This window comes from Mytilus californianus, unplaced genomic scaffold (assembly GCF_021869535.1).
Source record: "Mytilus californianus isolate M0D057914Y unplaced genomic scaffold, xbMytCali1.0.p SCAF_2, whole genome shotgun sequence".
Taxonomy (NCBI): Eukaryota; Metazoa; Mollusca; class Bivalvia; order Mytilida; family Mytilidae; genus Mytilus; species Mytilus californianus.
The window spans coordinates 10,164,024-10,185,484 of NW_026262668.1; the positions used below are offsets into that span (position 1 = coordinate 10,164,024).

The 21,461-nt window shown below is 32.8% G+C and overlaps 1 protein-coding gene across 2 annotated transcripts in view; it reads left to right on the forward strand.

Annotated features, from left to right (window-relative positions):
- The window catches only part of LOC127727873 (cysteine-rich secretory protein 2-like), a 59,842-nt gene extending 42,102 nt beyond the window's left edge, over nt 1–17,740 (forward strand). For both annotated transcript variants that reach the window (XM_052235022.1, XM_052235021.1), the window contains exons 5-11: nt 1,617–1,707; nt 5,566–5,711; nt 9,360–9,451; nt 10,654–10,742; nt 13,404–13,496; nt 15,074–15,187; nt 16,256–17,740. In XM_052235022.1, the coding sequence (XP_052090982.1) occupies nt 1,617–1,707; nt 5,566–5,711; nt 9,360–9,451; nt 10,654–10,742; nt 13,404–13,496; nt 15,074–15,187; nt 16,256–16,422 (792 nt within the window). In that variant the 3' untranslated portion in view covers nt 16,423–17,740. The remainder of the gene's footprint in view (nt 1–1,616; nt 1,708–5,565; nt 5,712–9,359; nt 9,452–10,653; nt 10,743–13,403; nt 13,497–15,073; nt 15,188–16,255) is intronic.
- The last annotated feature ends 3,721 nt before the right edge of the window (nt 17,741–21,461 follow it).

Below are 21,461 nucleotides of genomic sequence, written 5' to 3' on the forward strand. Positions count from 1 at the left end.
GATTCTACGTGGGTAGATGTATAGATTTATATTACAAACTTCAGTATTGTGGAACAAAATATATGTTGAGAACAATAAAACGTCTATTAGCATGTTCAATAATTCAGTCTGATATAATACGTGTTGCAGTTTCTGTAATTATCTATCAATTGTGATTTTTTTTTAATTCCATGAATTAAAAATAAGATTATTGTCGGTGGTTCATGTCTATCATATTTGTTTTTCGTAAATTCATGAAACTGTTTTGCTATAAATTAGGCCGTTAGTTTTCGCAATTGAATTGTTTCATATTTTTCATGTCGGGGCCTTTTATAGCCGACTATACGGTATGCGTTTTTCTCATTGTTAAAGGCCGTACGGTTGCCTATAATTGCTTACATCCACTTCATTTGAACTTTGGTGGATAGTTGTCTCATTGGCAATCATACATCATCTCCTTATTTTTATATGTAATATTTTTGATGAAACAAATGTCTATCCTCAAAACACAATACGAATTACCATATATTTATGATATTGATTCATAAAATTATTCTACAACATAACATATTGACTTACTGATAGAAACAACTTAGAAAATAAGCATTTTCTTGAAATAAAAATATAGATTATCCATCAAAAAACCTAAACTTGAACTTACTTTTTTTATTGCATATACATGTATATATCATGTGTGAGAAAACAGCTTTTTTGAATACGATGCTTGTATTTTGAATTGCTTAAATCCGCATTATTTGCATTCTGTTGGATATTTGTCTCATTTGTAATTATACCACATCTACTTATATTGTACCTGATTATCTAACCATTGAAATACAATATGTTTAAAGTACTTCCCAGTTGTTTTTTTGTTATTTTCGTACCACTCGATGAACACCATATAGAAGTTTTATCGTAAAGACATACAAGTCAATTCACAAGACATTGCCTAGACCAAAAAAAAAAAAAAAAATCAGATCTACAAATAGCGTTACATCAGATTGATTGACTGATAATTGCTTGTTTAGAGTCCGGTGGCAATTATTTCATACATATTTAGGGCGAGAAAAATTTACATTTACACAATATGAAGATTCTGTAGATCAGGATATAGGGGAGGTAATGTAGCCTGCCACCAGAAAGGAGGGTAAGTCCGACAGGACAAAATAAAAAAGAAACAAGTAACCTACGGACTCCTCAATAAGTTGTTGCAAGGGTTTTTCAACGTGCAAAGAGCGTGTCATTCTTCTTACAAAAAGCATCGGTTTAACTTCCATTTTCGGCCGTTCATGGTTACGAGTTTATATATCCCATACATCCCATACTGACGTCACGTTTAAGCAAGGGTTTTATCACCAAAAACGGAGGAATCCCAGAGATAGCCATGTTTCTATACTCCAGTCAACCCTTGGTAGTGTGACATTAGCAAGATAAGATTAACTAGAAGAAAAACATTATGCTTTATTGTGACATATTTTCATATAATTATAACAGTATGATTATCTCCTTTGGTAAAAAGTTGATCGACCTTTATTGTTCATAACATAGTGGGAAATTAAAAAATATGGCAAACAGCTGTTTCATTTGTAAAATTCGTTTCTAAAAATTATGGATAACATAACCTAAAAATATTTCAGAGTTGGGATGCCGAAATTGCATACATAGCTCAGAAATGGGCAGAAAATTGCGAAACTGTTCACGATGGAGGTATGAAGAGAAGAATCCCAGGTACTAACTATACTATTATACATAATGTAGTTTACGTTATCAAATGTACGATTAAGAAGTCTCGCTAAATACGTGCATGTATATTCTTTGATACTTTTTTTTTTGCATAATTAAAGATACTTTTAATAAAAAATACAATTTTGGTATTGAATTTTCCATATTATGAACAGGAATAAAAAAATCTAAATGTATTTATATTATTTTATTCAACTTTTCTTAATTATGAGCTATATACTTGTTTAAAGAAAATGAAGTAGTTTTGAGGTGTTTATGAAAGGTAACGTTTCAAACCAAAGATGGAATTAAACATCATGACAATTAATGTCAACAAGTCATCGAATCTACGTATAGAGAAATGGTGAATCTATATTTATATTTGTGTTATAGTCTGTGGATATCGCAGACTAAATCAAAATAACACTGTTTACCTATTTTGTGTTATATCTCGTCTCACTATTTTTAATATGTACCACCTTTGATAAGTATTTAGTATGACGATAAATTCTCACTTCTGTTCTCGTACTATGAACAACAAATTTATTTATTTTGTAAAAAATATTTACGTAGTCCTAACAACAAAATTACTTTATTTAAATACCTTAGTACGTTATTTTATTTAACGCCATTTTATCCAAGGTTAAAGTCGTCTTTTTGACATTGTTTTCATCCCCCCTTTTTTATTTAATATTGTATTTATATTGTGTCATAGATCAAATTTATTCGTTCAGTGTATGTTTCTTGTTTTTGTTAATATGTCTTTTTGATTGAGTTAAGCCATTTCAGTTGATATTTTATAGTGTGTCTTTCTATGTTGTAATGTTACACTGCTGTTTCAGGTTAGGGTGAAGGTTGGCGCCTGTTAAAACGTTTAAACCCGCTGCATTTTTTTTGCACCTGTCCTAAGTCAGGAACCTGTTGTTCAGTGGTTGTCGTTTGTCGATATGGTTCATAAGTTTTTCTCGTTTCTGGTTTTTTATATAGATTCGACCGTTGGTTTTTCTGTTTGAATTGTTTTACACTAGTCATTTTGGGGCCCTTTATAGCTTGCTGTTCGGTGTGAGCCAAGGCTCCGTGTTGAAGGCCGTACTCTGACCTATAATTGTTTACTTTTTACACATTGTGACTTGGATGGAGAGTTGTCTCATTGGCACTCATACCACATCTTCTTATTTCTATATACAAATGTTTCTGGATTCAGCAGGAACGCTCGAACCATATATTTGAAAGCCAAAGATGTATATCAAAAAAGCACAAATATATTTATCAGATGAAATATGTAAAACATGGCTTTTTAAAATTATTATTGAAAATTTATGGCCAATAAACTGGGGCAATGAATCCAAATTGTAACGTCTCCTTACGTTAAAAAACACAACATTCATCAATATATTCAGAATTATTTTCTGATTTTTTGGGGGGTTTTTAAAAATAAATTCAGATTTAATTTTTTTATCTCTTAGAATGGCGTTAGAAGTATATTCTTTAACAACAGTTTTTGTGCTGCCTTTCAAATGTCTGTACTCGTTCGGTATGCCCGTGTGTGTAGTGATTTTAACGAACGTAATCAATGCATCACTGGTAAATTTTTAAGTCAGGGATTTCGTTACCATAAATTACTTAAAACTTTTACTAAATTCTTTCATAGATACAAAGATTTAATTAGTAAATTTGGCTGTACCTGTAGAAAACTTATTAAAAATGGTATTTCACATCCTAAATTTTATGGTAATATTGTACTTAAAGCGCGGAAATCATTATGTGATCCGTGTAAACTCATCGAACCTTTAAACAAACTTATTAGTAAGGGTTATCGTACCAATGTTGTAATTAGATCTCTGAATATAGTTTACATTGGCACTAATATCGATTTTGTCATTAGCAAATTAAAACATAACTAAATTTGTATTTTCTTTTCAAACGGGATGTATAGAGACACACACACGTTCATTTTTATCTATAAAGAAGTCACTCCTAACTATCTTCTACCTGTCGATACATTTATTTTTGGCATTGCACAAGTCATGTCTTCTTTGACTGTTCATGACGTTAAAATACTAAATCCCTGGGATGTATATTGTTGATTTTAGTCTCTGATGCATGATTTTTTATTATTAATTGTTTTGGCTTTTAACTAGCTGTCAGTAACTGCGAGTACTCTCAAATCGTACTTTCTTTTTAATTTGACCTGTTGATACTATTTGTAATGCCTTTTTGTTATTTAATGTTAACATGGATCTTATCTATATACCAGCTTTGATTATTTGGTATTTAATTACTACAAATTTTCACTTCTTCGTACTATGAACATAAAAATTATTTCATTTTTCCTTAGATGCTGTTCTTGGACCTGTACAGGAAGTTTTATCTAGCACTAATTGTATATTTTTATTGTTGATATTCACCCCATATGTACCAAGTGTTAGATTAGTTTTATTGATATTAAAGAAATTTCTTGGTATTCCTAAACGGAAGATTTTATACACACAGAAGAAGAAGTATACTTAACAACAAAATTATTTTCATTTACCTGTGTATAATATGACGCAGGTTTCTTCAAAAGTGATGATTTTCTGTAAATTGTTTGAAATTTCACAGTTATATCATACTTTAACTTTGTTTAAACCTGTTTATTTACTTTTGACTTTAATTATTTATCCCTCGTAATTTTTTTATTAACTGTGTATTTGCATTCAGGTGTCACAGGTCAAATTTATTCGTTCATTGTGTGTTAATTTACGTTTTTTGATTGAGTTAAGCCTTCCAATTGATATTTTATAGTGTGTTTTTCTATGTTGTGATGTTATACTATTTTTTCAGAAAAGGGAGAAGGTTTGGTACCATTAAAACGTTTAATCCCGCTGCAAATGTTTGCACCTGTCCTAAGTCAGGAATCTGATTACAGTAGTTGTCGTCTGTTTATGTAGTTCATACGTGTTTCTCGTTTCTCGTTTTTATATAGATTAGACCGTTGGTTTTTCCGTTTGAATGGTTTTACACTAGTAATTTTTTGGGGCCCTTTATAGCTTGCTGTTCGGTGTGAGCCAATGCTCCGTGTTGAAGGCCGTACCTTGACCTATAATGGTTTACTTTTATAAATTGTAACTTGGATGGAGAGTTGTCTCATTGGCACTCATACCACATCTTCCTATATCTATATGTTGGTATATTGCATGTGTTATCGCCGTAAAACCAGTCACTTTTTCAAAAAATCTGTGAACATCCTACGTTCATAATCTTAATTGCTAATAACATACATATTGTTATTTGAAAGAATAAATAATAATAATAAATAACACATAGCTTCAGCAAAATTGTCTTATTGAATTACATCCCACATCACCTTTCATAACGTTGAATTAAGAAAATACAAAGACAATTTTAAAACAATGCTATCCTTTAGAACTTTTCCCAAATTTTATTGCCATTTGAAAATACGTAACATATCTGTACTTTTTCGCCACATTGTATAGCTTTTTAATATAGTATTTGAATAATAGCATAACTTTATTTATTTACAATATTAGGTCAATGTCAGAAAAATATAATCTTTTTTGTATGAGGCTGAGAAACTGGGGAAGGGCGAGGTTTTACCGAGCCCTTCTCCAGTTTTGTGCCGAATACAAAACAGTTTATATTTTTCTGACATTGACTTAATATTGTTTTTATACTGAAACTTAAATTAATACATTGATAGCTATTTAAATTGTAACACAAATTTCAATCTTATTTTCATCCCTTAATTAACCCCTGACTGTTGAAAATGTGATCCATGATGGAATTGACATTGCACAAAATATAGCTATGGGAAATAAACACAACTACTTGCAGTATAATTATATATTTATTATATTGTTTTAGGAAGATTCAGAATGGGTCAAAATCTATTCTGGGGATCACATGGTACATGGAGTGAAGCTGTGAAGTATTGGTACGATGAGGTTCAGGATTTCACATACGATGGTGGTGATGCAAACGATTTCCTTAAAGTTGGTCATTACACGCAGGTTTGGAACATGAAATTATTAAAAAAATAAGCTTCCAACTCCTTCAATTAAAGTTGAGCTTCGATGAATTTGGTCATTCTGTTTAGGACCTTTCTAGTCATTTACCTCCTATATACGCATCCCTGGCTTTCAAATCTTTAGGTTTAAGGGTTTCTGGTGAAAGTAAATCCAGAAAAGCGCTTTGACCGCACGAAACTTATAAAGTGTTTATTTTAATTAATGCTACAACTGGATTTTTTTTTAGTTATTTTAAGTTGAAAATGAGTCCAGTTTCTTCTTAAGACATCTTGGTAAATGTGAAGACAAAATACATTTAGGATTCGTATATTCATGTCTCTAGATGCAAAAAAACATACGGACCCTCAGACATGTTGCATTGGTTGCTTTAAGTTCAGAGAGATTGGTACTCTCCTTACACAAGGTATCGGATATAACGTCTCAAATTTAACAGTGCCAGACTGTAATTATTCATCCCGCACAGCAAACCTTAGAAATGGTTTTACAGTCGGACAGGAAAAGTCAAGGGATGACAATCCACATAAGCAATGGTTTTACCGTCGGACGGGATAAGTCAAGGAATAACATTCCACCTAACCAAGGGTTTTACTGTCGGACGGGAGAAGTCAAGGCTTGACAATCCACCTACGCAATGGGTTTACTGTCGGACGGAATAAGTCAAGGAATGACAATCCACCTTAGCAATGGTTTTACTGTCGGACGGGATAAGTCAAAGGATGACAATCCACCTTAGCAATTGTTTTACTGTCGGACGGGATAAGTCAAGGGATTACCATCCACCTTAGCAATTGTTTTACTGTCGGACGGGAAAAGTCAAGGAATGACAATCCACCTTAGCAATGGTTTTACTGTCGGACGGGATAAGTCAAGGGATGTCAATCCACCCTAGCAATTGTTTTATTGTCGGACGGGATAAGTCAAGGGATGACAAAATCCACCGTAGCAATGGTTTTTCTGTCGGACGGGAAAAGTCAAGGAATGACAATCTACTTTAGCAATGGTTTTCCTGTCGGATGTGATTTTCAAGAGATGACAATTTTATATACAAAAGTCGAATAAAAAAGGCCATAGCATCTCTTTTTTTTTAATTTCAAAAATAATTTGATAAGATGTTATGATCCGTTTTCTATAGTTCTACTTCTTTAGTGCTTCTCTGTAATTAATCTTCATCAAAAGCTCATTATTGTTACTTTTTGAAAACGGGAGTTGTAGGCATTAATTTTGATATATGCTGTTTTTTTTTTAATAACAACCTGTTTCAGTGGTTGTCGTTTGTTGATGTGGTTCTTAAGTGTTCTCGTTTCTTATATAGATTAGACCGTTTGTTTTCATGTTTGAATTGTTTTACACTAGTCATTTTGGGGCCCTTTATAGCTTGCTGTTCGGTGTGAGCCAACTTTTGAAGGCTCCGTGTTGAAGGCAGTACTTTGACCTATAATTGTTTACTTTTTGCACATTGTGACTTAGATGGAGAGTTGTCTCATTGGCACTCATACCACATCTTCTTATTTATATTGGTACATGTCTGTCATGTTTGCTTTTCATGAATGGCTGTGTTTTCACCTCAAAATGTATTCTGAGTACAGACAAACCTGTGTATCTGAACAAGTTTTAAGGCATAGCATGGGGTCCACATGAACCTTAAAAAGTAGCCTGTTAGTTTTCTCAATTGAATTGTTTCATATTTTTCATGTCAGGGCCTTTTATAGCCGACTGTACGGTATGAGTTTTTGTCATTGTTGAACGCCTTACGGTTGCCTATAATTACTTTCATCAACCTATTTGAACTTTGGTGGATGGTTGTCTCATTGGCAATCATGCATACCACATTTCCTTCTTTTATTCATATGGCTAACGTTTAATTGTTCTCCTATTTCTATATACGTACCGATTTCGATTGTGCGATGCGGATTTCTGGATCTACCTTACCATAAACAATTACATTTAAAAGGTATATTTAAGATTTGATTCATCATATGAATTATGCATGCAAAATACCCCCCCCCCCCCCCCCCCCCCAAAAAAAAAAAGAACATAACAAAAACAAAACAAAACAAAACAAAACAAAACAAAAAAAACCCAAGAACCAATATAACGTGAGGATACCCAAATTGCACCTATTTTGACAGTTTTTTCACCTACGTTTTTTATGATCCAGACAAAAGTTTCCATTCTGTGTTTATTTTGTAGATGTATCCTTATTTACTATATAGTTACACCAATTTAATTTTGAATCCATAGTGAATCATAGAAAAATGGGTTTGAACCGACCTCCAAACGATTCATGATTATGTAATGAGGAGTACCCAAAAGTATTAAAATTCACATCAATAAAAATCGAATAATAGACGTTTTGTTTTATTTCTTCAAATATTTAGAACAATTTGACATTAATCCATGCTAACAATTCATTTTTAAAAGAATGGATGCTTGTAACATATTTTATTTGCTCATTTTTAAAAGATAAAATTGAGAATGGAAATGGGGAATGTGTCAAAGAGACAACAACCCGACCATAGAACAGACAACAGCAGAAGGTCACCAACAGGTCTTCAATGCAGCGAGAAATTCCCGCACCGGGCATGACTTTTTGTGGACGTCGCATGGCGACGTTTCCGTAGATTTTACTTTTTCCAGTGAATGCTTCATCTGTTGATATATACTGTGAACCTTCTGTGTATATTTAAATATATTTACCTATGCTGAAAGACGTATATAATGTCAAATCATGAAATTACAAATAATTTAGCCTCAAAGAAAACTTGTAAGATTTCCGCCACTATTTTTGTTGAATAGGTGCAATTTGGGTACTGTGACGTTAACAACTATTATTCAATTTCACCCGAGGGAACTAATCCGTATTTTTTTCTATCGTATCGTAGATGCTGTTAGATTTTATCTCATTCTCTTAATATTTACAGTAACCTTCTTTCGAATTTTAAGACCGCGTTTATACAGTTGTGATTTTAGTTTGTTTGTATTTGGGTTTTTTTTCGTATGCCACTCTCCATTTTTGCTTTATTTGTACTGCGTGAAACTGCTTTTGTACCAAATATGGAATTTTTCATGAATCACTTTCTTCCCTGTCAATCAGTTTGCTCTTTAGCTGTGTGGAAGTTGTTAATATTAAAACGGCAAAATCATTTTACACATATACTTGCCGACAACATTCCCAACTCGAAGTTGGTATTTCCCGAATGTGAATTATTGACCTTTTTCGATTTGTTATTGTCAAATGTTTTTCTGTGATTAATTTGACACCGTTTAACAAAACAGTATATTTTTGTCGCTTATTAATGCATTGGTGGTTGTTTAACGTCTATTATCATCATAACTCCATGAACTATTAAAATTTATTTTCCAGTGTTCATTCTATGTAGTGTTTCTGTTATGAAAACCTTTTAATACATCTTGTCGGTTTAATCTCCAACAAGTTATGTTTTCAGCCAAAGAAGTTATCAACTTGGATGATAAATCCTAATTCAAGATTAAAAAAATCACTTTAACCGTGATCTTTTCATAGAATTAATTTAAACAAATATTTCGGTAAAAAAAGCACATGAAGATTAAATTCAATTGTTAACAGTATAATACCTTGGCAAAGAAAATACAAATCTTGTACTATTGTAGGTTGTTTGGGCAAAATCAATCAAAATAGGCTGTGGATATGCCTATTGCAAGAGTAACAAACGACATTTATTTGTGTGTAATTATGGTCCACCGTAAGTATTACATTTTGGGGCAGACATATCCTCTCTAATATGTAAAAATAGTCAGCTCGAGATGGTAGACAATATAAGTCTGTATTTGGGGAAAGTAAACAGTCACTACCCTGTCAAAACTGTGGTTGTTTGTTTGAGCCCTGCTCGTTGCAAGATGTGATTGACTCCAATCTTAATTGACAATGATAACTTGTTTTACCGCAGAAGGTTTATGGTTCTCTCCGGGTACTTCGGTTTCCTCCACCAATTTGATAAGAGTATCTTCTCATATTTTATGTATATATTTTCTTAAATATTGCTTTTCATTGTATAATTCTTACGAATGTATACATTTTCCATACATGTAGCTTAAAAACAAACTCGGAGACCTAAAACATTTATTATATTTTTGAAATATTGAAAAAGATATAAACTTTATTTTGGCAAAAAGAGGCGGACGATACCAAGGGGACATTCAAAACTCATAAGTTGAGATAAACTGACGACGCCACCAAGGGGACATTCAAACTCATAAGTCGAGATAAACTGACGACGCCACCAAGGGGACATTCAAAACTCATAAGTCGAGATAAACTGACGACGCCACCAAGGGGACATTCAAAACTCATAAGTCGAGGTAAACTGACGACGCCATCAAGGGGACATTCAAAACTCATAAGTCGAGATAAACTGACGACGCCACCAAGGGGACATTCAAATCTCATAAGTCGAGATAAACTGACGACGCCATCAAGGGGACATTCAAAACTCATAAGTCGAGATAAATTGACGACGCCATGGCAAAAAAAATTGAAGACGACGAAATGACAAACAAGATCATAAAACACTACATACTAAGCAACATAAACAAATAAAAAACTGTGGTTGATCTCAGGTGCTCCGGAAGGGAAAGCAAATCCTGCTCCACTAGCGGCTCCCGTCTAGTTGATCATTGTAAGTACAAATTCGGCGATGAGTCTCATTCTGTGTAATTTTTGATAAAGTATGAAAAGATTCTGTAATTTTATGTTGCTACTCTCTCATACTGTCTTGCATTGATCTTACATTTTTGGTGTAAAAATATAGGTTAACAATTTTTTTTAATACTTGTTTTTTATTTATCTGAATGACTTTGATAAACTTCTGTCTTTATTAATACATGCGATGTTTTTATGAAAGAATTCTGCACTTCAATTTTGAATCACTTTGTATATTCTTAACAGCGGCAATGGAAATGAAAGGTACAAACCATACAAACAAGGAACATCGTGTCAAGATTGCCAACAAGGACGTTGTGTTAACAATTTATGTGGTAGGTACTTAAATTTCAACGTAGTTAAAATAACTGTCTTTCCATGTGGGCGATGATTAGGAAATAATTCATGGGAGCTTGAATTAATATTGTACTGTCAATTCAAAAATTATTGCGAGGTTTTTATTAGTGCGACTGGGTTAGTATCGCAATAATTAGAACTCGCATTCTGATATCTGATATATGCGTCTGTATGAAGGATGTTCTTAAATCGCAATAATTTGTCTCGCATTATTGTCCATTCTTCATAAATCGCAATAATAAATGGACGCAATAATTTCTGAGTTTACAGTATTTCTAAGATTGAAATTTAATCACAAGTTGGCGTTTTAGCAATCTGATTAAAATACAGCTTGGACACATGATATTGTAAACAAAGCTTGGACACAGGATCTTGTAAGCAAAGCTTGGACACAGGATCTTGTTAGCAAAGCTTAGACTCAGGATCTTGTAAGCAAAGCTTGGACACAGGATCTTGTAAGCAAAGCTTGAACACAGGATCTTGTTTGCTAAGCTTGGACTCAGGATCTTGTAAGCAAAGCTTGGACACAGGATCTTGTTAGTAAAGCTTGGACTCAGGATCTTGTAAGCAAAGCTTGGACACAGGATCTTGTAAGCAAAGCTTGGACACAGGATCTTGTAAGCAAAGCTTGAACACAGGATCTTGTTAGCAAAGCTTGGACTCGGGATCTTGTAAGCAAAGCTTGGACACAGGATCTTGTAAGCAAAGCTTGAACACAGGATCTTGTAAGCAAAGCTTGGACACAGGATCTTGTAAGCAAAGCTTGAACACAGGATCTTGTTAGCAAAACTTGGACTCAGGATCTTGTAAGCAAAGCTTGGACACAGGATCTTGTAAGCAAAGCTTGAACACAGGATCTTGTAAGCAAAGCTTGGACACAGGATCTTATAAGCAAAGCTTGGACACAGGATCTTGTAAGCAAAGCTTGGACACAGATCTGTATTTCAACCAGATTGGCGTTTTAGCTTCTACTCACAAACAACTGAATTCTAAACCTTATGTCACATTCATTAAACAAAACATTAACACCAATTTTAGTGATATCGATAGAGCATTTTAAAAGAGTGACAATGTGACAATTCACAACAAGATTTTTAGATAGTCTCTCTGACCGTGCTACGTTTGCCTCGAATGGGTTGTACATTTTTGCAACATGGGTTATACTATCTTTTAAAAGATATGTGTATATAGTTGAAATAATAATAATTTTGTAGTTCCCTATGTTTGAATACACGCGTGGTTTATTGTTTACACCAGTCATTAAAATCTTTATTTTTGTACCATAACATTATATTATATTCGCAAATTTGAACATATTACAGCGTGGAACTCAAATATATAATTCATCTTTTGGATATCAGAAGTTAGTCACATTACTGATTTGGGTAGATGAAAATAGTTGTGTATCTTGTAGATGCATCCCTGAAAATAACATTGAAAACTTCAGAAACATACAATATTAATTTTATAATAGTATTTAGTTTGTACCTCTCTGTCAATAGTATTTACGAAATGGGACACTTAAGCAAATTTTGTAAAGCTTTACAATCACGAATGTTTGAGTCAAATTGTCTCTAAAACTATGGATAATGGAAAATTGTTTATGATTTCGCTTCAGATTCCATTATTTATATTTTAAGGTTAAATAAGTAATAAAAAATTTCCCGAACGCATATTTTTAGAAGAACCAAATATATTGGTCACATTTTAAAACCGAGTAATAATTACAGATAAGTCAAGCGTGTCTTGATATATATGTTCGTGCTTCTTTAGATCACTACATGTACTTGTTTGAAATTGTTCTTTCGGATTTTATGCATTATGAAAATAAAACTATTTTATTTGTCATTCTAATATGACTTTCTTCTTTCGCTTTGAAAACAAAGCCATATTCTAATTCCAATATAACATGGGCTGCACGTGATTGGCGGCACAATTGAAATTGCAACGTCAGTTGTATTTAGAACAACGCCGGAGATCAAAATGAACATTTTTGTTGGTGTTTCTCGGTAGGAAATTAAAAACAATCATTCTAAAAGTAAGTTTACATGTATCTGTTCATTTTTTATTGTGAACCAGTTGATTTTCTTTAATGTTTTGGCTTCATCACAAATCAAAATGGTTGCCTGTCGAACGTGTATTATAGGTCCGCTTCGAAGTACAAAAGTTCTAAAATTTCCTATTAGAATCGAAACAATTCTATCATGCCCATTTTGACATTGGTTGGCATTACATTTGTCAACATTTTTTTACGACTAGCTTACGCTCTGTATAAAGATATTGAAAAATGTAATGCCTACCCATGTTAAATGAGCATGGCATGAAATAATTATTTCTTAAACAAAACTCATCAATAATGATCAAATTCACAACAAACGTGATTAAACATTAAAAGAAGGTGGTATGATATGATTGCTAGTTAGAAACTATCAATAAACCAAAACACAAGCAGGTGAACAACTTTGTGTAATTTTTTTTGTCAAAGCTTTCAACATAGTACGCTGTACCAAAACTGTATTGTGTACATATCTTTAAAAAACTATTAGATGTGGTATGATTGCCAATGAGACAACTATCCACCAGAGACCAAATGACATAGAAATATGACTTGCATTACATAACTGGTATTGTCTTTTAAGATTGCGATAAGATTTGTTTGAATGGTGGAACGCTTGATATATCAACTTGTACATGCAATTGTAAAAAAGGTTATACTGCTCCTGATTGTTCATGTGAGTATTAACATTTATAACAGAAAAGAAACAAAAGGCGCATATATTTAATGACAAAAAAATTCTTTACAAACGACTTTCATTGATGTTCTTCATCTCAACGTCACAGTGAGGCTCAGAAAAAGTAACAAAAGCTAATCATTCATTGCAAGTTATTCAGCGCAGTATTATAAATTATACCGATATTATTCATGCATGATATTTTAATGTATGTTCTTTTATGCACCTATTCCGCTGATAGAGATTTAAAAGGAGGGAAAATGAGACGCGACGAAACTAGTTAACCCTGCAACATGTGAACTGGCAGGTCACAAGTCAGGAACTTTGTCAGCCAGTTGTCTTTTATCATTTATTTATCATTTCGGGAATTTTGATTTGGCGGCGAATCCTGATAGTCTAGAAAGAATTTGATGTGGTATTTTTCAACTATTCAAGTAAAAAGGAACATTTTCCTTTCATTAGAAGGCAAAATCCCTTTTTTAATTGCAACGTCACTGAGATTTGATGCCAGAGAATTTGAAACGGAATATTGCCTTCGCTATCCATGAAAACGCTACAGTGTTATCTTTTAAAAATATTCCATTTTAAAAGAAAATTGCTGTTAAGGTTGTTTAGAAAATGATGTTTCTTTATGTAACACATTTTATAAACTTCCATTCCTCTTCACGTTTTAATTACCTCATAAAATGGTGGCGATGCAGTACCCTACATGACGATTTACGGTAAAAATTGTGAAAATAACGGCATTCGATACACAATTTACACATGACGCTAATGGTAGCTCAAAAATAGGAAGTGACGAATGACGACATTTGTTTAGATTCATTTGACGCTAATGGTAGCTTAAAAATAGGGAGTGACGAATGACAACATTTGTTAAGATTCATTTGACGCTAACAGTAGCGAAAAAGAGAGTTTTTCTACGTTTGCCGATTAAAATCATTTCTATCCTCATTAAATGTATTATTCTGGGTATTCTTACATCGATACACATCTGGTACGAAACATTGATTTTCATATCTCTTCTGACAGAAACAACGAAAAAAGAGAGAACCAGAAAAAAGACTCCGATTTCTTAGACATAGAGGTTTAGGTGCTGTTTTGTTTAGTGACTTAATTGGTCGTATATTTTTCCTTAAACATTTCTTGAGCTGAGATACAAGTAATATTTAGTTCTTTCTCACAACCATACACGTTACGCTTTATTGAAATACTATAGCTGTCATGAATTCAGAATGATGCAACCAAGGAACATCAATAAACTATACAATTAGATCTACTTCTTTTTTAATTTTCAAAATATTTTTACAAAGAAGGAGGCTTTCTTGCACTTCTTAAATGAATGTTTTTTTTTCATATAAACTAGATATTTTAAGGGACGGCAGCATTTTTTTTTATATATATAAATGAGAATTTTTACATGTTTTTAGTCAAAACATATATTGATTTTTACAGCACAGTTATGTGAACTTAAGGAAATTGATAGAAATTATGAGTTTCATGGTGTACTTCAATTTGTTATAAAAATGTTAAAAATCACACCAGAAAAAAACCTTATACTTGGTGTATATTTATAGTAAACTGTACACAGAAAGCCGACTCAAGTGGTTGTATTTCCTGGGGCGCCAGTAAATGTAACACGCACGGAAATGTTCCCATGGACTGTCCACACATGTGCAATATCTGTCCAAGTAAGTAACGTAAATTATGTTAAACTTAAATGATGAAACTTTTTTGTAATGTTTATATTGCTAACTTTCATCTATCTTTTTTTCGGGTTTGAGAATGAGCTTCTTATTTAAAAAAATTACACAAATTAAGTTGACAATAGTTTATAGATGTTAAAATCTCGTAAATCGACTTGGAAGAGACAAACCAAGGAAATAAATAAAAACTGAGAGAATCGCATGAACTCCAAAAGGAGCGAAAAGGGTGCGTCGACAGGGTAAGCGTCTCCTGCAAGGCATGAATCACCCGACCTGCGAATTCACACAAACGCGTAATTAAATTTGCATTTGAAATACTGTTATATTGGACACATGATGTTCTAAGGTGTTTATGTAACCCTATACTTGTCTTCCAACACACACACACACACACAATAACATTGCCCTTCAATACAATAACATGTTTCATTTCTTAAACTCTGGAGTTCTACTGTACTTAAAAACTGTTTGCCTTTTAAACCTGCAAATACAGTTATGTAGTTTGAAGGCATCGACAAACATTATTTAATTAACGACATGTGTTTATTAATCATTTACCTACTGGGGGACCTAATTTTATTTCTTTTAAGTAAAACTGTTTCATCACCAACAACATATCTGTAAAGTGCCTTTTCTGTAGACCGTTTACATATGGTAAGTTGCCGAACAAAGGATAACAATTCTGCATATATAAAGAAAGAATTAAACAAGCACTGTTAAAGTCAACAAAAATCATACAAAAAAGTAAAATAACAAAAAATACCGAACTCCAAGGAGAATTCAAAACGGAAAGTCTCTCACCAAATGTCAAAATCATAAACTCAAACACATCAAACGAATGGAAAACAAGTGTCATATTCCTAACTTGGTACAGGCATTTCCTTATGTAGAAAATGTTAGATTAAAACTTCAAAGCGTTGTTTCACTAGATCTTCATGTTTCATTTTAGTAAACAATAGTATATAAATGTTTGATGTAATAAGATAGATTTAACATTATATTATAACATAAGATAGATTTAAGATTATATTATAACAAAATATTTTACTGCAGGTAGTGGTGTTGATGTTGTTGGAGTATCGGATGGGAAAGGAGTGTTCAATTTCGATGTTTTAACAACTGACGGAGGCGGATCAGGAGGAGTCAGTCGAGTCGTAAACCAAACAAACATCATACGTCTTATAATTACACTTTCATCAATAATGTTTCTCATATTATGATTTTTGCCTTTCTGTAAGCTCATACTTTAAATGTATGCCTCTGTAGTATATTTGGCTTTTTTTACATGTCGTCGCCTTTATCATCATGCGTTTCCAACCTCTAAATGAAGCTATTTTAGAGCATCTAATATATATCGACCTTATCCTCAGTCGACAGCTTATTTGATCCAGAGGTCCAGCTAAAGTGACTACCCGTTGCAAAAAGAAAATTTTTGGTTACCTCACAATTTTTTTGGGAATTCTATTAACTGTGACGCCTAAGAAATATAAAAAATTGCACAAGTTATGAAATGACACACTTATAGACATGTTTGGAATAATAAAAAAAATAAAGATTCGGAGTATTGAATCCAACTAGCGAACTCGTAGTATAGTATTATTATTGTACTGTAAATTATTGTGATATAGTAACAAAGGAGTAGGGGCATTTAGGCCCGGTTTTGGCCCAAGAAAAACAAATGTTTGACAACTATTTCAAATTGGCACATAAGGTTTGGAAATGCATAGAGTGAAGAAATATAAATGAAAAACATAAGATTGTTTATATGATTACGTCACAGTTACGTCATAATATGTACCGTTTTCATGAAAAAGATGAAAAATGCAGAATTTGTGCAATTTCCCATCGTTATTTCCATTACGGAAACATCGTGCGCAGCCAAGAAACAATAAAATAATTTAAGAGAAGCTTTATTATAACTATTGAAATGATCTCACCAAATATAAAGTTGTTTCTTGGGTGCGCACATACTTTGCCAATCTTAAATATACTTAGAATTTGATGAAAAACAAGGAAATTCAAGAAATTTTATAAAATATACAAATTTCGTCATGGTTTGTTGCCATGGTAGCTCGTTTAATGTGAAATTTGTTTTTATTTTCTGAAAACCTTGTACCTTAGTCTAGTTAGGACAAATTTAAGGATATGTATGATAACTTTTAAATTTGCAGTAATATTTGGGCCAAATAAGGGGCTTATTGCCCCTGCTCCTTTGTTTTATAGACCAATCTCGAGTTACACCGATTGACCCGATGTCAATTGGCGCGAATGAAGTCATTGAAAATCTGTTCTAACTGTGATGTAATAACAATAGCATTTTGACATAGGAAATGTACGGGAAAGTGCACGAATTTGAATGTTGTCTATTATAACTTGTTAAAAAAAATCTTTCTTTATTTACGTGAATGCGTCTCTGATCACCTTTTTGTCATATATTTCCCCCTCTTTCTCGCCCTGCTTTTAAGTAATAACTGTTGTTAATTATTGTTTTGTTATTATATATCTTTCTTATACTTATTAAATTATTTTTATACTATACTTAGTTATGCTTGAGAGTTCTTGTATTGCTCTTTGTACCTTTTTAACACCGACCGGTCAAAATATGGTTATTTCAAAAGGACAGCTACTTATATTTTACGGCGAAGTCAAGATCGATAACATAGAAGGTTTTGAGAAAATGAAATGTTTCGGTAATATTGCTAACTTTTTATAGATCCCTGGCATTCCAATATTTATTCTGAGCGTCCATGAGAAAGATTGATCCAGAAAAGCGCTTCAGACGCATGAAATCTATTAAATATCATTAACTAATTAGATTATTGAAATATTTCAAAATCATGATAAATAATATTGTACTCCTCATGTAATCCAAAAATTTAGCAATTGTTTTTGAGTATTTGAAAGTATTATTGTGCAACTTAAATAAAATTCTGATGCATACATATGGCTTTAAATGTATTTATTATGATATAAACACCTGCTGTTTAGTATGCTAATTTTAACATTCCCGTATGATAAAACAAGTAGTAATTGACATATCGGGTCAAATGGACCTCATCTTCATTAATTATTTGTTAAATGCAAACTTGCTTATACTTTAAATATCCACCATTTTCTACATTTGAAAATGCCTTTACCAAGTCAGGAATATGACAGTTGTTGTCCATTCGTTTGATGTGTTTTATCATTTGATTTTGCCATTTGATTAGGGACTTTCCGTTTTGAATTTTCCTCGGAGTTCAGTATTTTTGTGATTTTACTTTTTTTTGGACATTCTTCATTTGACAATGATGATAAATTCACAGAAAAGAAGAACAAACCTGAAGAACCTTCTCCATAAAAAAAACCCCACAAAAATACGGTAGTGAACTTCAAAAGATAAAGAAAATTTTGGGTAAATATTGATATGACTTCATTAAAAAAACAATAAATGCATGCATGGTGTTTATATATCTTCAACTTGTACGATTCGCTCGTGTATGTAACAACGTATTAGATTTTAGCGAGAGAAATATATGTATTACTGAAAAATTATTACACCAGGGTTTTCGATATCATAAACTAGTCAAAACATTTACTAAATTTTATCATCGGTATAAGGACATCATTCGTAAATATAACTCATCATGCAGACATCTTATACGTTCGGGTATTTCACATCCAATATTTTATGGTAATATTCTTTACAAAGCACAAAAATGTCAGTATTCACCCCAAAAGCTAACAAACCCTTTAAACAGACTTATTAAGAAGGGATATAGTTACGATACTGTTGTCAGGTTATTAAAGATTGCATATTTTGGCTTTAATATTGATTCATTTATAGGGTCTTTGCATCGGAATTAAACATATTTATTCTAAAACCAGTTGTTGGCATGACACGGGTTATGTTCTTCTCATATATTTTATGATGGTATAATACTAAACCCCTAACAGGAGGGATTGTGCCTGATATTCATATGACGAAGACATAATCTTTCAATCAGTTTAATTGAGGTCTGGAGCTGGCATGTCAGTAACTGCTAGTAGTCTGTTGTTATTTATGTATTATTGTCATTTTGTTTATTTTCTTTTGTTTCCTATTCTGACATCGGACTCGGACTTCTCTTAAACTGAGTTTTACTGTGCGTACTGTTGTACGTTTTTTTTACATTGGCTAGATGTATAGGGGGAGGGTTGAGATCTCAAAAAACATGTTTAACCCCGCCGCATTTTTGCGCCTGTCCCATGTCAGGAGCCTCTGGCCTTTGTTAGTCTTGTATCATTTTTAATTTTAGTTTCTTATGTATAATTTGGAGTTTAGTATGACGTCCATTATCACTGAACTAGTATACATATTTGTTTAGGGGCCAGCTGAAGGACGCCTCCGGGTGCGGGAGTTTCTCGCTGCATTGAAGACCCATTGATGGCCTTCGGCTGTAAAGTGTTGTCTGCTCTATGGTCGGGTTGTTGTCTCTTTGACACATTCCCCATTTCTATTCTCAATTTTAATAATAATTTTACCAAATTTTGACTTTTTTGTCATTTATGGATTTACGTGTTCTGTCATTTCTTCGATAATCCCATTTAAATCAATTCAAAACATCTTCAGACGCGATGGGAATAAGGAATTGACGTATTGGATAAATAGCTTTTTATGATTGAAGACCGTATGTTGATCTCTCTAGATGTTTTATTTCTGTTGCTGGGTTGACGTCTCTTTCACGCTTAGCCAACATCTTAATTTATTACGGATTTATTAAATAATGTGACAAAAGGATATCTATAAAACACATCCTTCATTATACCCCATGCAACAAAGTTGCGTCGGGTATAATGTTTTTTACCCGTCCGTCCGTCTATGTTTGCTATGAGTTATGCCCCTTTGAATTTACAATTTTGGCCCAAATATACTACTGCAACAGTTTGTCATTGCAACTCCTCTGAAACCACGAAAAAGAATTTCATGAAACTTTGTAGTTAGTGAGGACATAATATGTAGATGCGCATATCCATAAGACATTTTACCAGGATACAAATAAAAACAAGAAGATTTGGTATGAGTACTTATGAGACAACTCTCCATCCAAGTCACAATGTATAAAAAGTAAACAATTTTAGGACAAAGTACGGCCTTCAACACGGAGCCTACAAAGTCATCTTTGTTTCAAGGAGACCTCTGGAAAAGCCAAATCAATGATGAATATCCACAAAATTTTTTTATCAGTTGACTTTGTGGGCAATGTGGGGAAGTGGGGTATGTGATCGTGCTCACAACGCTTCTTTAATTTGAAAAAGTCATTTATGAAGGAAGTATTTGCTTTGCGATTATCTTAATCATCTCTTATATCTACTTGAATGACTTGTACTCTTTATTAATCTGTGGACAGTATTCTTGAAACTAAACTGTTGAGTTTTATACTAAATGTTTGTCAGAAATGATATAACTTTGATAAGTAATACAAGAATCGATAATCAAAGAAAAAAAAGCTATTAAGATCAAGTTTCAAGGGAATTTTTCAATTGGGATATTTTTCTAACCAGAATTTTATTGTCTATAAGCCTAGTATCCTAAACCAGTGAAAGTCTGAAATGCGTAATATTACACTGAACTGAAATGATTTTACTCGATTATTCTGAATTGATCTGTTTTTAAGGGATTTATGAGAATTGATCATCGGTCAATATAGTCAAAAGTAATGTACCGATTTACAAATCTCAATAATTGATTAAGAAGTAAAATAACAAAAATACCGAGCTCAAAGTAAAATTCAAAACGGAAATTCCCTTATCAAATGGCAAAATTAAAAGCTCAAGCACATTAAAAAGATACGAATCAGTGTAACAAGCAAACCTAGCGAATCGCAGGTACTCAAAAGAGGGAAGATCGAGTGCGTCAGCGGTGTAAACTACTGTTGCTACTACGTTTACTCGTTATGACTCCACTGTGACTTGAACCATACGTATAATCTGAACATGTACGTGACCTTTACTGGCCCAGTTCTCAACTACTTCATGAAATCTCGACGATACTCGAGATAATCGCTATTTTTAGGTCTTTTTTGGTTATATATCTCTTTAACTGTTTTGGTTCTTATACATCATTGGCTTTTTAATTATTCGAGCGTTCCTAATGAAGGTGAATCCAGAAATGCGCTTCGGACGCATGAAATTTATAACGTGTTGTTTTCATTTTTTTCGACTTAAGTCTGAATCATACTTGACAAATCTTAACTTTTGGTAAACCAAGTCTAAACCATACTGTACAATGGAATAAAAT